The sequence below is a fragment of the Hyperoodon ampullatus genome, assembly GCF_949752795.1.
Source record: "Hyperoodon ampullatus genome assembly, chromosome: 5".
NCBI classification, from domain to species: domain Eukaryota; kingdom Metazoa; phylum Chordata; class Mammalia; order Artiodactyla; family Ziphiidae; genus Hyperoodon; species Hyperoodon ampullatus.
The window spans coordinates 30,990,785-31,006,328 of NC_136918.1; the positions used below are offsets into that span (position 1 = coordinate 30,990,785).

General features: G+C 37.9%; 1 protein-coding gene across 4 annotated transcripts in view; it reads left to right on the forward strand.

The window, feature by feature from the left end:
* The window catches only part of ANKRD28 (ankyrin repeat domain 28), a gene marked incomplete at both ends in the record, with an annotated part of 160,977 nt that overhangs the window by 113,385 nt on the left and 32,048 nt on the right, over positions 1 to 15,544 (forward strand). For 3 of the 4 annotated variants that reach the window (XM_079705037.1, XM_079705036.1, XM_079705038.1), the window contains 6 exons: positions 233 to 320; positions 6,165 to 6,307; positions 8,888 to 9,100; positions 12,856 to 12,934; positions 14,084 to 14,198; positions 15,151 to 15,233. In XM_079705037.1, the coding sequence (XP_079561163.1) occupies positions 233 to 320; positions 6,165 to 6,307; positions 8,888 to 9,100; positions 12,856 to 12,934; positions 14,084 to 14,198; positions 15,151 to 15,233 (721 nt within the window). Of the gene's footprint in view, positions 1 to 232; positions 321 to 6,164; positions 6,308 to 8,887; positions 9,101 to 12,855; positions 12,935 to 14,083; positions 14,203 to 15,150; positions 15,234 to 15,544 lie in introns of those variants that run through there. The other variant, XM_079705039.1, reaches the window with a different exon arrangement.

A 15,544-nucleotide genomic window follows, 5' to 3' on the forward strand; every position in this document is an offset into this window, starting at 1 on the left:
AAAGATGCTGATGCCTGACTTCAGTAACCACCATAGTGAAACCTTTTTTCGTATACTGTCCTGTTGTTTATTAAATTATGTTAAAGCATCTTCAGTATATAGTCTTGTCTTTCCTTTCTACAAATGCAGAAATTCGGTGCCAGAGAGCTTGAGATGAGTAGTCTTCACGATGGATATTCATGAACAGTTCTACTTCTGAATGTTGATGAAACTGTGTTTATTTTTATTCCAGATGGTCAAACTACTCTTGTCTAGAGGTGCCAATATTAATGCTTTTGACAAGAAAGATAGACGTGCTATCCACTGGGCAGCATATATGGGTATGTGTGTTTTAAATTTATTTATTTATTTTATTTTTAATTTTTTATTTTTTTGCGGTACGCGGGCCTCTCACTGTTGTGGCCTCTCCCGTTGCGGAGCACAGGCTCCGGACGCGCAGGCTCAGCAGCCATGGCTCACGGGCCTAACCGCTCCGCGGCATGTGGGATCTTCCCGGACCGGGGTACGAACCCATGTCCCCTGTATCAGCAGGCGTACTCTCGACCACTGCGCCACCAGGGAAGCCCTGAATTTATTTTTTGACATTAAGTATTAAGGAAAAGTTGGACATTTCGTTCTTGCATTTGGTATAACATGTCTTTTGGGATAGTGAGAAGTTGCACCATATCTGAGTTTGCTGCCCAAGTGGAACCAGCCTGGCAGTCGGGGGAGGTTTGCCAGGACAGGAGTACATTAGGTCCAATTCTCCTGAAAGCTGTTTAAAATTAATTCTGTTTACTTTTAAAGGGAGAGATGTCCTAGACACAAGTTTGGGATACAGAGTTTAGATTGGTGTTTACTAAAAGCCCATTCTCATACCCATTGTGAACCCATCCTTGTTTGTATGGGAATATTAAGGTAGAAGTTGTGAAGAAGCCTGTTATCTTGTGCCAAGCGCTGTGTTAAATAGGCATATCACGTTTGATTTCTACCACAGTAATTTCACAGTAAGAAACTGAGGTTTAGATATCAGCTTTTCTGCTTTTAACATTCTTGAGGGAATTCCCTGGCAGTCCAGTGGTTAGGACTTCTCGCTTTCACTGCCGAGGGTGTGGGTTCCATCCCTGGTTGGGGAGCTAAGATCCCACAAGCTGCGCAGTGCGACCAAACAGAGAAAAAAAAGGATTCTTGAAAAGTCTTAGGATGTGCACAGTTGCAGTTTGAAACTAACAGAGCTCATGGGAAAATGGTCCTGGGGCAGACTGCTTAAAACCTACGCAGCTCCACGAGGAGAGCACTAACGAAAGCATTAATGGGTTTTTGAGGTAACTGGGACAGCCAGGGAGGAGAAAGGTCAGCCTTCCTCAGGATACTTTAAAACGCACAGAAAGAGCAGAGCAGAGATGCTGGCCTGCGGGCGCTTAGACCACGCAGGTCGAAGTGGATCTCAACCTGCTGCAAACCTTGCAAGTCCCGTAGGGCTAGGCTGTGCCTCTGGAAGGAAGCCGTGGGTGGGGCATCTTACAATAGAGCTGAAGAACTCCTTTGTTTGCAGCCATGGAGCTCAGGGCTTTTTCTTTTCCTCCCAACAGTCCATTCTGCTTCTGCTGTTCTTGCTCCTCTGACTTAGGAAAAATTACATGGACTGACGGACCTGCCATGTAGTCCTGGTCTCATTCCCACGTGCCTCTCATACTGACTACAAAGACAGTCTAGCCCCTCTTCTCACAGGCATAGCTTATCCTCACTACTCCCTGCCTTTGCTTTTGTCTTTTCCTAGCTCCCACTTAAAATTCGAAGGTTGATAGAAGATTATTAATTTTAAAAACTATATAAAATTGTAAAATACAAAAATGTAAGAAACCAAATGAACTCAAACCAGTTGACAGTAACCCCAAGGTCCAGGAAAATCCTTTGCCCATCATGGAAATAACTCTTGGGCTCTTGGTGTTTCTCTCACACCAAAGGTTTGTGCCTCTAGTTATGTCATGGGCACTTTTCTTCTGTTAATTGAAGGTAAAACATCCAGAAGCAAGTCTCCTGTGGTGTCCTAAAGTGCCCTCCTCACAGCCTGTAGGTTTTCTGTATTTTAAGTCTTGGGGATTTTTCTGAATATTCTGGAGTAGCTTATTCTTGACAGTTCAGAAACAGATAGTCTGTGATTTTAAACTATATACCTTATATTAAAAGGTTCACACATTAAGCAGAGGGTGTCAGGCCTTTTATCTCCAAAGAATTAAACTTGGCTAAGCAGCTGTTTTCATAAAATTGAAGGCCAAGGAATTTTGTGGGTTGCCTGTAATTGAGCTCCCAGAGTAGCTGGGTGTGTGTATCTCAGAGGCCCTTGGATGGCTTTGTTTTCCTTGATCTACTAAATGTCATTTTTCAGGCCGATTGTGGATTGTAAAAGATATTCTGTATTTCTTGGACCTCATAGTCCATTTAATTTTTGAGCATAAACATTCAGAGATTCGTAATTTTCCTTTCCGTGTCTCTTCCTTCCTTTAAGCTTGGAAAAAGAGGAGTATTGACACATAGTTTCTAAAACCATTCGGTTGTTTTAGGTGTTCAGGATTAAAAAGGAGCTAAGTATATGAAAGTAGGGAGTTACTGCCTGGTCTGTTAGACAGGCCTTAAGTCCAGGTCATTGACACCTCTAGAGAATCTGCCAGTATTAGCCTAAGAGACATTACATAATTGCATTACATGTCTTCTTGTAATTTATTTCTCACAGGCTTCTGTATTTGCCCTGGCCTTCTGTCCCGTGGTTCAGGCTACCCTTACTTTTCTGTTAGGTTCTACCTCTTATCCCTACGCTATGATTGAATCCTCTGTTTATGTCCCCCAGCCCCACCTCTGTCCCCAAATGAACTGATCATTTTTCCCTCCCTGCCCTGTTTGCTCCTACCATGAACCTTCATTAACAATCCATTTACTGGTACTGATGAACCTAGTTGCAGGGCAGGAATAAAGAGGTAGACATAGAAAATGGACTTGAGGACATGGGGCGGGAGGGCGAAGCTGGGGCGAAGTGAGAGTAGCATCGACATATATACACTACCAAATGTAAAATAGTTGGCTGGTGGGAAGCAGCAGCATAGCACAGGGAGATCAACTCGGTGCTTTGTGACCACCTAGAGGGGTGGGATAGGGAGGGTGGGAGGGAGACGCAAGAGGGAGGGGATACGGGAACATGTGTATGCATATGGCTGATTTGCTTTGTTGTGCAACAGAAACTAACACAGTATTGTGAAGCAATTATACTCCAGTAAAGATCTGTTTAAAAAAAAAAAATCCATTTACTCATTCATCTTTTCTGTTGCCTTCAGTGCTTTTAGCAATATCCAGTCACTTTTTGCCTCAGAGTACCTTACTTACTGTGATGACTTTGACATAGAGGGTACTAAATAAATATTAATTACCTTGATATGCAACTCATTACATTATTTCTTCTTAAAGCAATGCATAATTTGAGTTGATGTGAAATGGTGTTTTTTCTTCTTACTTTCCTTTCCATAAAAACTTGTGAGCATAGCTCATTTTACTTTTATTAATACATTCATAAACAAAAGAAAAATGTAGGGAATTTTCCAAATTCCCAACGGATAATGATTACATTTATCAAATTCACATTGCATGGATATAATTTTTTAAAGGAGTTATTGACTACAGAATTATGTATGCCATGCATGTCTGCTGGATGCTGTCTTCTAAAAATACACCCAGATGAATTGAATGAAATCTAGTCTCCTTGGTAGCATCGTTCTATAAATTGATAAGGAAAACACATATGTATTCTGACTAGGTTCCGCCTTGCTAGAACAATATCATTTATTTCACTCTAGAACTTTCTTCCCTTTTTTCTTTTAAATAGGTCACCCCAAACTGGCTATGGAAAGGCCCCTTCTTCATGTTTTCAGTGGTCCGTTAAAGGAATTTTTACATATTTCAGAAATGTGCTTAAATAAATATTTGTCAATTTTAAGATTGTTCCCTGTGCATGGCACCTTTTAAAAATAGGGCTTTATCTGTCTCAGGAAAAGTTCACACTTCCTGGAATCTACATAATTAATATGATCTAAGTTATTTACTTAGAATGATGTGTTGGTTTTGGACAGTTTTTCCATTATGTTTGTATAATGGGCCTTCTAGTCTTAAAAGTCAGGAGAATTTGTTTCTTTCTGGCATATTTAGTGAATAATATGCATTTGCCTGGTTTAAAAAAGCTATATTTATGCGTGAGCCTCCTGGGCATTATCAATCCTGGTTTTTAATACATTACAGTCAACCCAAGTAGTTGTCTTTCTAGAGCCATAGATCAGAGAGTACTCTGTAGTGAGAGATCTTTTGTACCAGTTAGTGCTCTAATATGATAGTCCCATTTAATTTGGCACCTAATGATTTGACAGTTATTCTTTTGATTTTTTCCTAAACATATAGTAGATATTTTTCATATTGAAATGGGGAAAAAAATAGCTGAATGTATCCGCTTTAATTGATAATTTATATATATGAACAACTATATCTACTTGATTCTTTATGCATCTTGTAGACTCCTTTTTTCAAGGGGGCAAGGCACTGTGTTTGAAAGTCTCATTTTTATAGTTACTTACTTTATATACTCCTTCCCTATGACGGGTATTAAAAATGGCATCATTAGCAACTCGTTTAATGTAACATATTTATTAGCTACCTATTTTGTTTGAAATACACCAAGAAGTAGAACCTAAGAGCCTATGATATTTGCCTTTAAAGATATATATATTTGGGAACTTAATACATAAAAGTATTTAAAGAGTTTGTTAGATAATGATTCAAGATTAAGATATATCACAAAGTATTATTATGTATGCTTATTAGATAGTATTTACAGGTACATTGTGCTTTTGGCCACGTAATTCTAGGCAACTAGAAGCCTTAAAAAGACTTCTAGGGAAGATAGGAACTGACATGACCTTCTTCGAGGATTAGTAACAACGATTAGAAAGAAACGTCCAAGCAGAACATTCTGTACAATGTAGGAATCAGTCCCATGAACAAAGGCACAGAGGTGGAAAGGCTTTTGGGAGGAGGAGAAAGCACTGTATAATCTAATGTGACAAGAAGTGAGGAGATAAGAAAGGAGAACAGTGGTTCTCCCACCTTCCAGATACATGTCCCCCTTCCTGGCCTCCTTATGTGGTTGGGTGGGGCCTGAGACTAGTTCTGCCTAATGAAAGTAGCATCCCCTGTGGACCAGAGCATTTAATTGCTGGTGTGAGACTGTAGTCTCTTCCCCTTTCTGGCACAGTGACCAAGCTGCCTTTAAATCATGTGTCAGCTCCATGAATCTGGATCCTTGCGTGACTAAGCAGAGCCCTCTGGCCAAGCTATCATAATGCTAATGAGAAATAAAACACTAATTGTTTAAGCCGCTGAGATTTGGGAGTTGGTTGTTAACCGCAGCATGTATAACCTAGCCCAGGGGTCCCCATCCCCCAGAACCAGGCCGCACAGCAAAAGGTGAGCGGCAGGCAAGCCAGCCAAGTTTCATCTGCCACTCCGCACCCCCCCATAGGGCTGAACCATCCCCCCCATCACTCACATTACCGCCTGAACCATTCCCGCTCCACCCCCGCCACGTGGAAAAATTATCTCCCATGAAACCGGTCCCTGTTGCCAAAAAGCTTGCGGACTGCTGACCTAGCCTATCCTGATTGTTAAGGCATCTGGTGGAAATAATAAGGGAAAAGAAGTTTTTAGCTGCGTGTTCTAAAGACCTGACATTTTTAAGAAAAATAAGCCCAAGTCACTCCCAGATTTCCACGTAGAAGAAGATTCCACAACATAAACTAATGTCTTACATTAGACATGAAAAGCTAACTTAAGAACTGGAGAATGTATTAAAACAACCTTGGAAACAAGATCTAGGTAAAAGGAAGATTGCAGGGTTATCATTGGATAAAATAATTAAATGTATTATTTTCGGTTATTAGTTACCTCCATCAGCATTTATCAAAATTATCCTGAATTCTTATTTTTTTCTTCTATCCTCTCTCTGGTTATAATGTGATTAATTGGTGACTTGTCATGCATTATCTAGTTAATTTGTATTATATTTTTACCTGTCTTTAAAGGTATTCAGGATTGTATTTCATATTTTCCATACACTCATCTTGTTTTTTTCTTCATAAACACATTTTCAGGTCACATTGAAGTAGTGAAATTACTTGTGGCACACGGAGCTGAAGTGACATGCAAGGACAAGAAGTCTTATACACCTCTCCACGCAGCAGCCTCTAGTGGGATGATCAGCGTAGTCAAGTACCTTCTTGATCTTGGGGTTGATGTAGGTGTACAGACTAAGCAGTACAGAAGAATGGAGCATTTTGTGTGTTTATGATTTTGTTGTTGGCAGAAGTTATTTCAAATTTAAAAGATGATTTCTTATAATAACATTTTTGTCTTTTAATAGTTTTATGTTTATAGTCCTTTACATAATATACAGTGCACTGATGTCTGACCAAGTCATGAAGTTAGTCAAATGTATTAAGAGGTGAAATATATTCCAAAGGTGAATGGTTGATTGACAAAAGTTTTTCTTTTCCATCACATTCTAGGCCCTGTAGCTTCATTTCAGCTATGGAAACCAGCAGATCAGACATATTTGGATTATTTTCCTAAGTGGCTGGGTTATTGTTAGTATTACTTGCCCAGTTTGTCTAATATTTCCTTTAAATGACCGTAGCTGTTCACATTACAGGATAGTGGCCAGAGGCAGGCAGGAAAACTAGAGGCTTCTGGCCCATTAGCTGCAAGTGTTCCTTACTGTATGATCTGTTTGGTTTAGAGGGGTTGCTCTTTCATCTGAATGTATTTGATTACGGAACTGGGATAGCTAAGAATACCTGGAGCTCCCACAGTCCATCCTTTAGGCACAGTTCTGACAAACTCATCTGGTCTTTAAAACAGATGAAAAGCAACCAAGTAGAAGGAGAGAGGGAGGTAGTTTAGATCAGCTGCAAAGACAGAAAGATAGGTGGTAATCTGATTGGACAAAGAATACGTGGCAGAACTGTGGAGCAGGATAGCCTATTAATTTAAGGACTTTGTGAAGCACTTAGTTACTGAAAATGTCGGGATCAAAAATTCAACCACATTGTTAGGTAGAAGCTTGTAGAGTGCAAACAGATGAAAGTTTTATTTCAACTCAGCACTTCCTATAGCTCTGTTTCAACAGAGTGACATAATGCCTTAAGAGACCCTTGATCTAGATAAATGAGATAGCCTTGTTTCTGATCACTGTTTCAAGTCCATTCTGGTGCAATTTTTAAAGCTTATGTTATTGACAGCAAAATTATAAACTCTGGTGAGAGTGTTCTTCAGAAAAAGTGGTCAGACTTAGAGCCATTTAGTGACATGTGGCCTCCAATTGCATGACTTAGTTTCCTAGAGCTGAAGTGAGTGACTTAAAACAATAAATTTAATCTCTCAAAGTTTTGGAAGCTCCGAGGGAGAATCTTTTCTGTGTCCACCAGCTTTTGGTGATGAAATCTAGATAACTTGACTAAAGTTAAGTGTTGCTTTTTCACTTCCTCTAATTTCTGTTACCGGAGATGTGAGAAAAGAAAATGTTAAATAAAGTTGTGATAAGTTGGGGCCAACCACAAGGTTAGAGGGCACAGTCTCCACACAGGACTGATTTCAGTTTTGATGATTCACTACAAGGACTCCAGAAACTCACTGCAAGCTATTATACTCACAGTTATGGTTTATTATGCAGAAAAGATACTAATTAACATCGGCCAGAGGAAGAGGCACACAAGGCAGGGTCTTAAGAGTATTCTAAACGCAAAGCTTCCATTGGCCTCTCCTTACAGAGTTAGGACCCCTTACTCTCCCAGCATCAGAACGTGACATATGCACATAGTATTGCTAACCAGAGAAGCCCTCCTGAGCTTTGTTTTCAGCGTTTTATTGGGCCTCCACTACATAGGCATGATTGATTGATCAAAATTGTTCATATGGTTGATTTCAGTCTCCAAGTCCACTGATAGCAGTGGACCCGAAGCCCCTCCCCTCCATCACATGGTTGGTTTATGTGGTGTGGTTGGCCCTGCCCTAAAGACCCGCTGTGCCTGTTCCTACTCTCAGGTCCAGGGTAGCCAGCTCCCACCCTGGACAAGGACACAGCTGTCAGGTGTGCCATAGCTGACCTCCCAGAAGACAGGAGCGAAAGTACAATTCTTTACCACAGAAAAGTTATGTAAACTTTAAAATATTCATCCAATATATTTTTTAAGAAATAGAAAGATAAAGAAACTTCAGTTACATGAATTACTTCTCAATGTTGACTGTATTTTTTGAGCACATTCATTTTGGTAAAATGTCAGTATGTAGGCTGGAAAATATCTAAAGCCCAAGTTTGTTGCAGAAATGAATTAAATAGAAAAGGATGTCAGTCATTTTTAAAAAAATCTTTCTCTCTACTAATCACCAATTTTAATCTTTTGTCACTGTAAATAGCAGAAAATATGCATGTTTTTCAATATATGTCAGAATTTTCCGTTTGTGTTCATTTTTCATGATTCTTAGAATTAATTCTGATTGTCCCTTACCTAGAATGCTTTTAAAAATATATTATTTGTTTTCATTTTCCTAAAATATCTCTTGGAATCATTCAGCTTTGTCATGAAGTAGACATTGTATATATGAGTTATATTCCCTGAAGCTACAAAATCGTTTGACGCCAAAATGTTGTTATGTTCGTTATTTTTAAAGAAGTTTAAAATTATAAGCCATATCTGTGTATTTATCCCTGTTTGTTTCTCACTTTAATAATTAGATTTCAACCACAGTGTTGCTAAAATAGCTCACAACAATAATCAGGAAGACTGCTTTAAGATTGACAATTTTTTTCTTCCAATAGATGAATGAACCAAATGCCTATGGAAATACACCTCTTCATGTAGCCTGCTACAATGGACAAGATGTTGTCGTGAATGAACTTATAGACTGTGGTGCTAATGTAAATCAAAAGAATGAAAAAGGGTTTACTCCTTTGCACTTTGCTGCTGCATCAACACATGGAGCATTGTGTTTAGAGCTTCTAGTAGGCAATGGGGCCGATGTCAATATGAAGGTATGAAGTAAGATCAGAATCCCTATCTAGTATTTAGGAGTTCACCATAGTATCAGTAGCTACTAAAAAGGAGTGAATTACTGATAACACACAGATGAATCTTAAAAATACTATGCTGAGTGAAAGCGTTACACAAGAATATATTCACTATTTCCATTTATATAAGGTTTTAGAACAGACAAAATTCCAGTTATATGGGGTTCCAGACTCTATAGTTGGGGGGAAAAAAAAGAGAACAGTTGTTGCCTCTGGGAGGAGGGATTGATGAAAAGGGGGCGTGGGGGAACTTTCTCTGTGGTGGTAACGTCCTGTATTTTGACAGCTTTGTGTTATATAAATAAGTGTTAGTCAAAACTCATCAGGTGGTACATTTTTTATATGTCTCATTGCATGTAAATGTTCCCGTAGTAGGTTACAAATCAAACAAATACTGAATCCTAGTTAATGATACGCATACCAAAGTGTTTAGAGGTAATAGGTAGTGATACCAGCAGCTGACTTTAAAAAGCATCATTTAGGGACTTCCCTGGCGGTCCAGTGGTTAAGACCGCACACTTCCACTGCAGGGGACACAGGTTTGATCCCTAGTCTTGCATGCCACGCGGTGTGGCGCCCCCCCCAAAAAAAAGCATCACTTAATTGCACGGGTGGGTAGAGAGATGGTTGTATGATAATGCTCACATAGTAAAATGTTAGTGGTAGACTCTAGGTGATATGTATATGGGTGCTCACTGTAATATTCTTTCAACTTTTCTGTTTTGAAATTTTTCACAGTGTTAGAAAAGTTAGAAGACTGTACAGTGTTTTACATATAAGAATAGTTGCTTTTTGGTTTCTTGGTCATTCGCTTTCAAGAGTGAACATTTGAATTTTAGAAATATGTGAAAATTCTGGAGCCAAAATATATGTACCTTTACTGCATAATTCTTTGGAAATGCACATGCAACCACAGTTTTGAACATAACTACTTCATAATGTATAATCATCATTTTATATTTTCCAAGATGCTTTCACTGATTGCTTCTGTATTAATTTATTAATTCATTCTTTGAGCACTTGCCAAACCATGTCTGTGGTGTAAAGAAAAGAAAACCACAAACAAAATTGAACCGTTCAGGATTAGTAAAAACATTTAAGCTTCAAATGTTTTCAGAGCTTTCATTGCATAAAATTTCAGCTCCTTTTGTAGGTGTGATGAGCCAGTGTCTTTCAGACTGGTAGAGAAAGGAGTCTATTTTCTTACCTCTCTAACTGTAGAAAATCCTTTAACGATGCCACTGACCCACTCTGACAGCTGTAGCAGCAGCAAGCCCATCTATAATTAGGTCATTGCTCTAAATTGCCCCCCTGCCAGCTAAAGGACAAAGCTTATACATATGGAAGGAAAGGGCATGAGATATCATAAAGAACCCCTTTCTGGTTAAAATGTCTCTTTTAAGAATATACATTTAAAGCTTTCAGTTCTCAATCAGATCACCTACTAAACTAAAGTTTTATTTTTAATAATTTAAATAACTTCTAAATATTTACTGATAAGTTCAAACTGCTTATTTTGATTTGAAGAATTCCTGCTGTTTGGATAATCAGTGCCTAGAAAAAGTATCAGAATTCTTGTGGGGGTGGGAAATTTGTTACTTGTTTCCTCAAAAGCCTAGTAATATTTTTTAATGAAGAGTTTTTCAAAATAAAAATTTTGAAATTCATATTCTTCAAACGAAAAAATCTCATCAAGTAGTTTTAGTCTCTGTGAGACCCCTTTATGATAAAGTGGCTGTAGTTAAAATTATCTTTGTTAAATATTAAGTATCATGGAATAAGAGGCTTACCTATATCATTAACTATTATGCATTTTTTAGTTTATATGGGGCTGGGTAAAAATTAGGCTTTCTATTTTATACAGTGCCATTTAGACATGACTGTTTACTATAATTTGAAGATAATTAATCACTTGCTTCATGTCATTGCCTACGTAGCTGACTCTAGTACCTATGATTATTTTTAAGTCTGTATTTTCTTTTGAAATGTTGAGATGAGAATCAATTCTACAAGAGGGTCACTTGTAGTATAATGCTTAGCAGTGGTCCTATTTGAAGTTACCTCCTTAATGATTTAGAAAATTCAGTGGTAGATTTTACACATGACAAGGGAATGTTTTAGCAAAACAGTTAAGATGTGGTGGTTAAGTTTGAAGACAACAGACCATGATGCTGGTTTAAAAATAGATTTCATAAAAGTTGCTTTAATCTTGTCTAAGGACGTATGACATCCTGCTGATGTGCAGTTGCCCAGTTATCTTACCGCCAAGTTCCAATGAAACACACTCCCCAAGTTGTTGATGACTTCTGAGGTACCGTCCAACTGACATTATGTAAAAATTGTTGATAGCAGTGAGTTTTCAACGCATAAGAATGTGCGTTCATTCAAGAATATATCTTCGTTCCTGACACCTATGTTTCCTGTATTTGTCAAATTGATGCTTATCGAATTATTGTTTGACTAAGGAGTTAAGGCTTTGACATTTGCCTTGCAAGAAAAAATTTATATTTGCTGACCCTCAAGTTCTCCTTATCAAGGCACCTTTCTCCTTCATCTTTTCCTCCCATCCCATTCTCTATTTTGATGTTTCTGTCCTTGTGGATGACTAGAATTGGAATGTGAATTTAGGTTTGTAATTATTCAGTTTATAAGTTTTTTAATTGGTTGTCCTACAGAATACTACATAGAAGTAAAATGAATGGTTTTTAAAAAGCAGTATACCTCTGTTTTTTCATAACCTTGCTTATGAACCATGCCTCATTGATTGTGTCACTTACCGATTTTTTTTTCCCACTCTTCAAGTGTTTATTCCATAATCAGTTACTGTAGAGGACAGGAACCCAATTGTATATAGGTTGAGAACAAGAAGTATACAATTTCTCACAATATATCCAGTTGTCAACCCAGATAGCTGTCACACCTTTTCCCACCCCACCGTGTACTTTAAATTTTGGTCAGATAAACAAAATACCCCAAATACTTCTTTCCTTTGTGATGGTCACATGTATGTTTTGATTAACAAAATAATTTTAGGGAAGAAAAGACTTTACCTAACTCACAATAAAAGATATCACCTAACTCAGGCATTGTTTTTCTTCATATTTGGAATTCCTCTAGAATTTCAGAATTTCTACATCAAACACACATGCAAGGCCAGTCTGGTTTATTATTTTAAGTAATTTGAGAAAATAGCTAACATTATTTGTTACAAATAATTATAAACAAAATAATGTATAAAGTTTTTAAGTGAATTATAGTTTCTGAAGTTAATTCTAACATTCACTTTTCCTTGGTCAAGGAGGGATTCAGCATTTCTTAGAACAAAAGAATTGTAGCAGTGTGAAATTTTTGAACCCTGGGCAGCACATCCTGGCAATACCACTTCCAGTGATGTGACCTTGGTCGAATTAATATCCTTTGTGCATCAGTTCCCCCACCTGAAATAGGAGTGATATTAAGATTACACCATACCCACCACTCTGGGCCTTTTTAAAACTGTGGACATTGAGGTTTCTGTATATTTGTGCTTTATGATACATGTACTAAAAAATTAGTTCATAATTTCAAACAGCTGTTTTACTGCCACAGGCTTCAGTTAAACTTAACGCTTGAGTAATAGTTCTACAGAGTAAAGTTGCAAGAGGATATTCAAAATAAAACTAACAATTACATGTTACAGATATAACAAGGATTTTAAATCTCCTGTGTGTTTATTTCAGAGCAAAGATGGAAAAACCCCACTGCACATGACTGCCCTCCACGGTAGATTCTCCAGATCACAAACCATTATCCAGAGTGGTAAAAAGTATTTCTGTTTGTTTTTTTTTCTTAAGTGTAGTAAAAGCATCCACATAATGAATGGTATTGAGGAATTGTCATAGCAGTATACACGTTTTTGACATTTGATATCAGAGCTCATGAAAATCAGATAATGAAGAATTTTAAATGCCATGTACATGTATCTTTTTTTTTTAGCAGTACGCAGGCCTCTCACTGCTGTGGCCTCTCTCGCTGCGGAGCACAGGCTCCGGACGCGCAGGCCCAGCAGCCATGGCTCACGGGCCCAGCCGCTCCGCGGCATGTGGGATCCTCCCAGACCGGGGCACGATTCCGTGTCCCCTGCATCAGCAGGCGGACTCCCAACCACTGCGCCACCAGGGAAGCCCCATGTATCTTTTGTAATTATGTTTTTCATTTATTTTTGTATTGTTTCCCTTAGATTTTAAATATAATTTCTCTAGCAGTTAGTGTTGGCTTTTTTAAAACATGCTAGATAGAAAACTCTGCCTTTCTACTGCAAACTGTATTATATATTAAGAAAACTCGGTTGCATTTCTCTTTTCCCTTCTGACTATCTTGAACTGTTTTTAGCATTTTCATTTATTTTCTGAACTTGTATTCTTTTGCATTTGAATTAGTACTAGACAGGCTAAACTTTTAAATAAAAAGAACTTTTGGGTACGTTAAAGTAGTGTTTTCGCAAGCCATGTTCCGAGGAACTGTTTATTAGTAGTGCTCAAGACAATAGCTGTTCTGATTTTTCAGGGAAAGGGTAGAAATAAGCTCATGATCAAATAATTCATAAAATATTGCATGCTGTCTTCTTGGTGACACAGAGTGTGCACATTAAAGCTTTGGAAAGTCTCACTCTAAAGAAATGTGTTTAATTTTGTTTAAATACAGTGGATTCCAAACATATTGGATGCCCAGAACCCTTTTGTAATTTTTAAATCTGTTAAAATCTTATGCTTGTTCACAAAATTGCTTTAAGTGTGAAATCTGTAACCCCAGTGCCTGGCCCAGTAAATGTGCTGTGGATGAAATCTATGGTTAAATTGCTATACCCATTAGTTTGTGCTTGAATTGCATTTTATATCACTTTCCATGTAATAGATTTGACTTGATCGTTATATGGTCCAGTGTCTGATAGTATGTCCTTTATTGCAGGAGCAGTAATCGACTGTGAGGATAAGAATGGCAACACCCCTTTGCACATAGCAGCGAGGTACGGCCATGAGCTGCTAATCAACACTCTAATTACAAGTGGTGCTGACACTGCAAAGTAAGTACTTCCCAAGGTGTTGATGCCTTGTCAGGGAAACGTGGATTTTGTCCTCAATGTAGTACTAATTGCTTGAGCTTTTCCCTCTTTGTATTGGCGATGTAATAGAATAGAATGTTTAATGTGATTTCATTGGTAAACCAGCATAGGGTATTTTTATATTTTTTTACCCCAGTTCTTTCTAGATTATGAGTAACATATTAAAGTTTCCATGTAAGATTTTGTTTGAAGGATGGATTCTCTTGCATGCTCTGCAGAAAGAAACACCCTACTTTTAAATTGATGTTTATCATTCTTATGTATGTTTTTAAATTTTTATTACCTTTTTATATGTTTATTAACATGTTTTAAATCTTCTATTAAACTTTCTGTAAATGGTGTGCTACTGTACACTTTTTAACTTTTTTTTTTTTTTACATGAAGTTGTTGGTTTAGCCATGTAGGTATAAATTTGGGCTTTTTTTTTCTCATCTCTATACGTAACTCTAGTTCATTCATTTTATAAAATTTAATTCTTGTGTAAAGATTTCACAATTTATTCATTCTCATTTACAAACACAAGTTGCTTCCAAGTTTTTACTATTACAAAAATTACTGCAGTCAACATTCTTAAACATTTTGCCTTGTGGTCATGATTCTCAACATCGGGGCAGGGGGAATGGGTTTTGCTCCTGAGGCAAGTGTCTAGAGACATTTTTCGTTGTCATAATTTGGGGAGGAGAGTGTTACTGTCATCCAGTGTAGGTAGAACCGGGGGGCACTGATGACATCCTACAGGTACAGGATAACCCAGCCCCCCAGCCCCACAGAAAATCCATAATGACAGTAGTGCTGAGGTTGACAAGTCCTGCGCTAAGAGGAAAGTTGCTGGATAAGTTAAGTATTGAATAGTTTCTTTTTAATTTATTTAAGTGATTGCATTGTGATGAGGACACTGTCCTGTTCACTTTAGGCGTGGCATACATGGAATGTTCCCCCTCCATTTGGCAGCCTTAAGTGGTTTTTCAGATTGCTGTAGGAAACTTCTTTCTTCTGGTAAGTGGAACCTTCACAGACAGATTAACCCCTTTTACCTCCCCATCCGCCCCCCGCCATCTCCCATTTTAATACAGTCTCTTTATCCTGCTTTTCCAGAATCACATATAGATATGTCCATGTGTGGATCATTTATTAACCCCTCTTAGAAGATTTTGGACCCTTTAATTTTAAGATTTGATTTTCTCTTCAGCTCTGGGAAAGGTTTTATTTTTCCAGTGATTTCCTCTTCTCTCTCTTAGTTGGGGAATGGGGTGTGGAATATTTCTAGAGCAGTCTGTTTGTGTCTAGAAGTAAAATATCTTCATTTG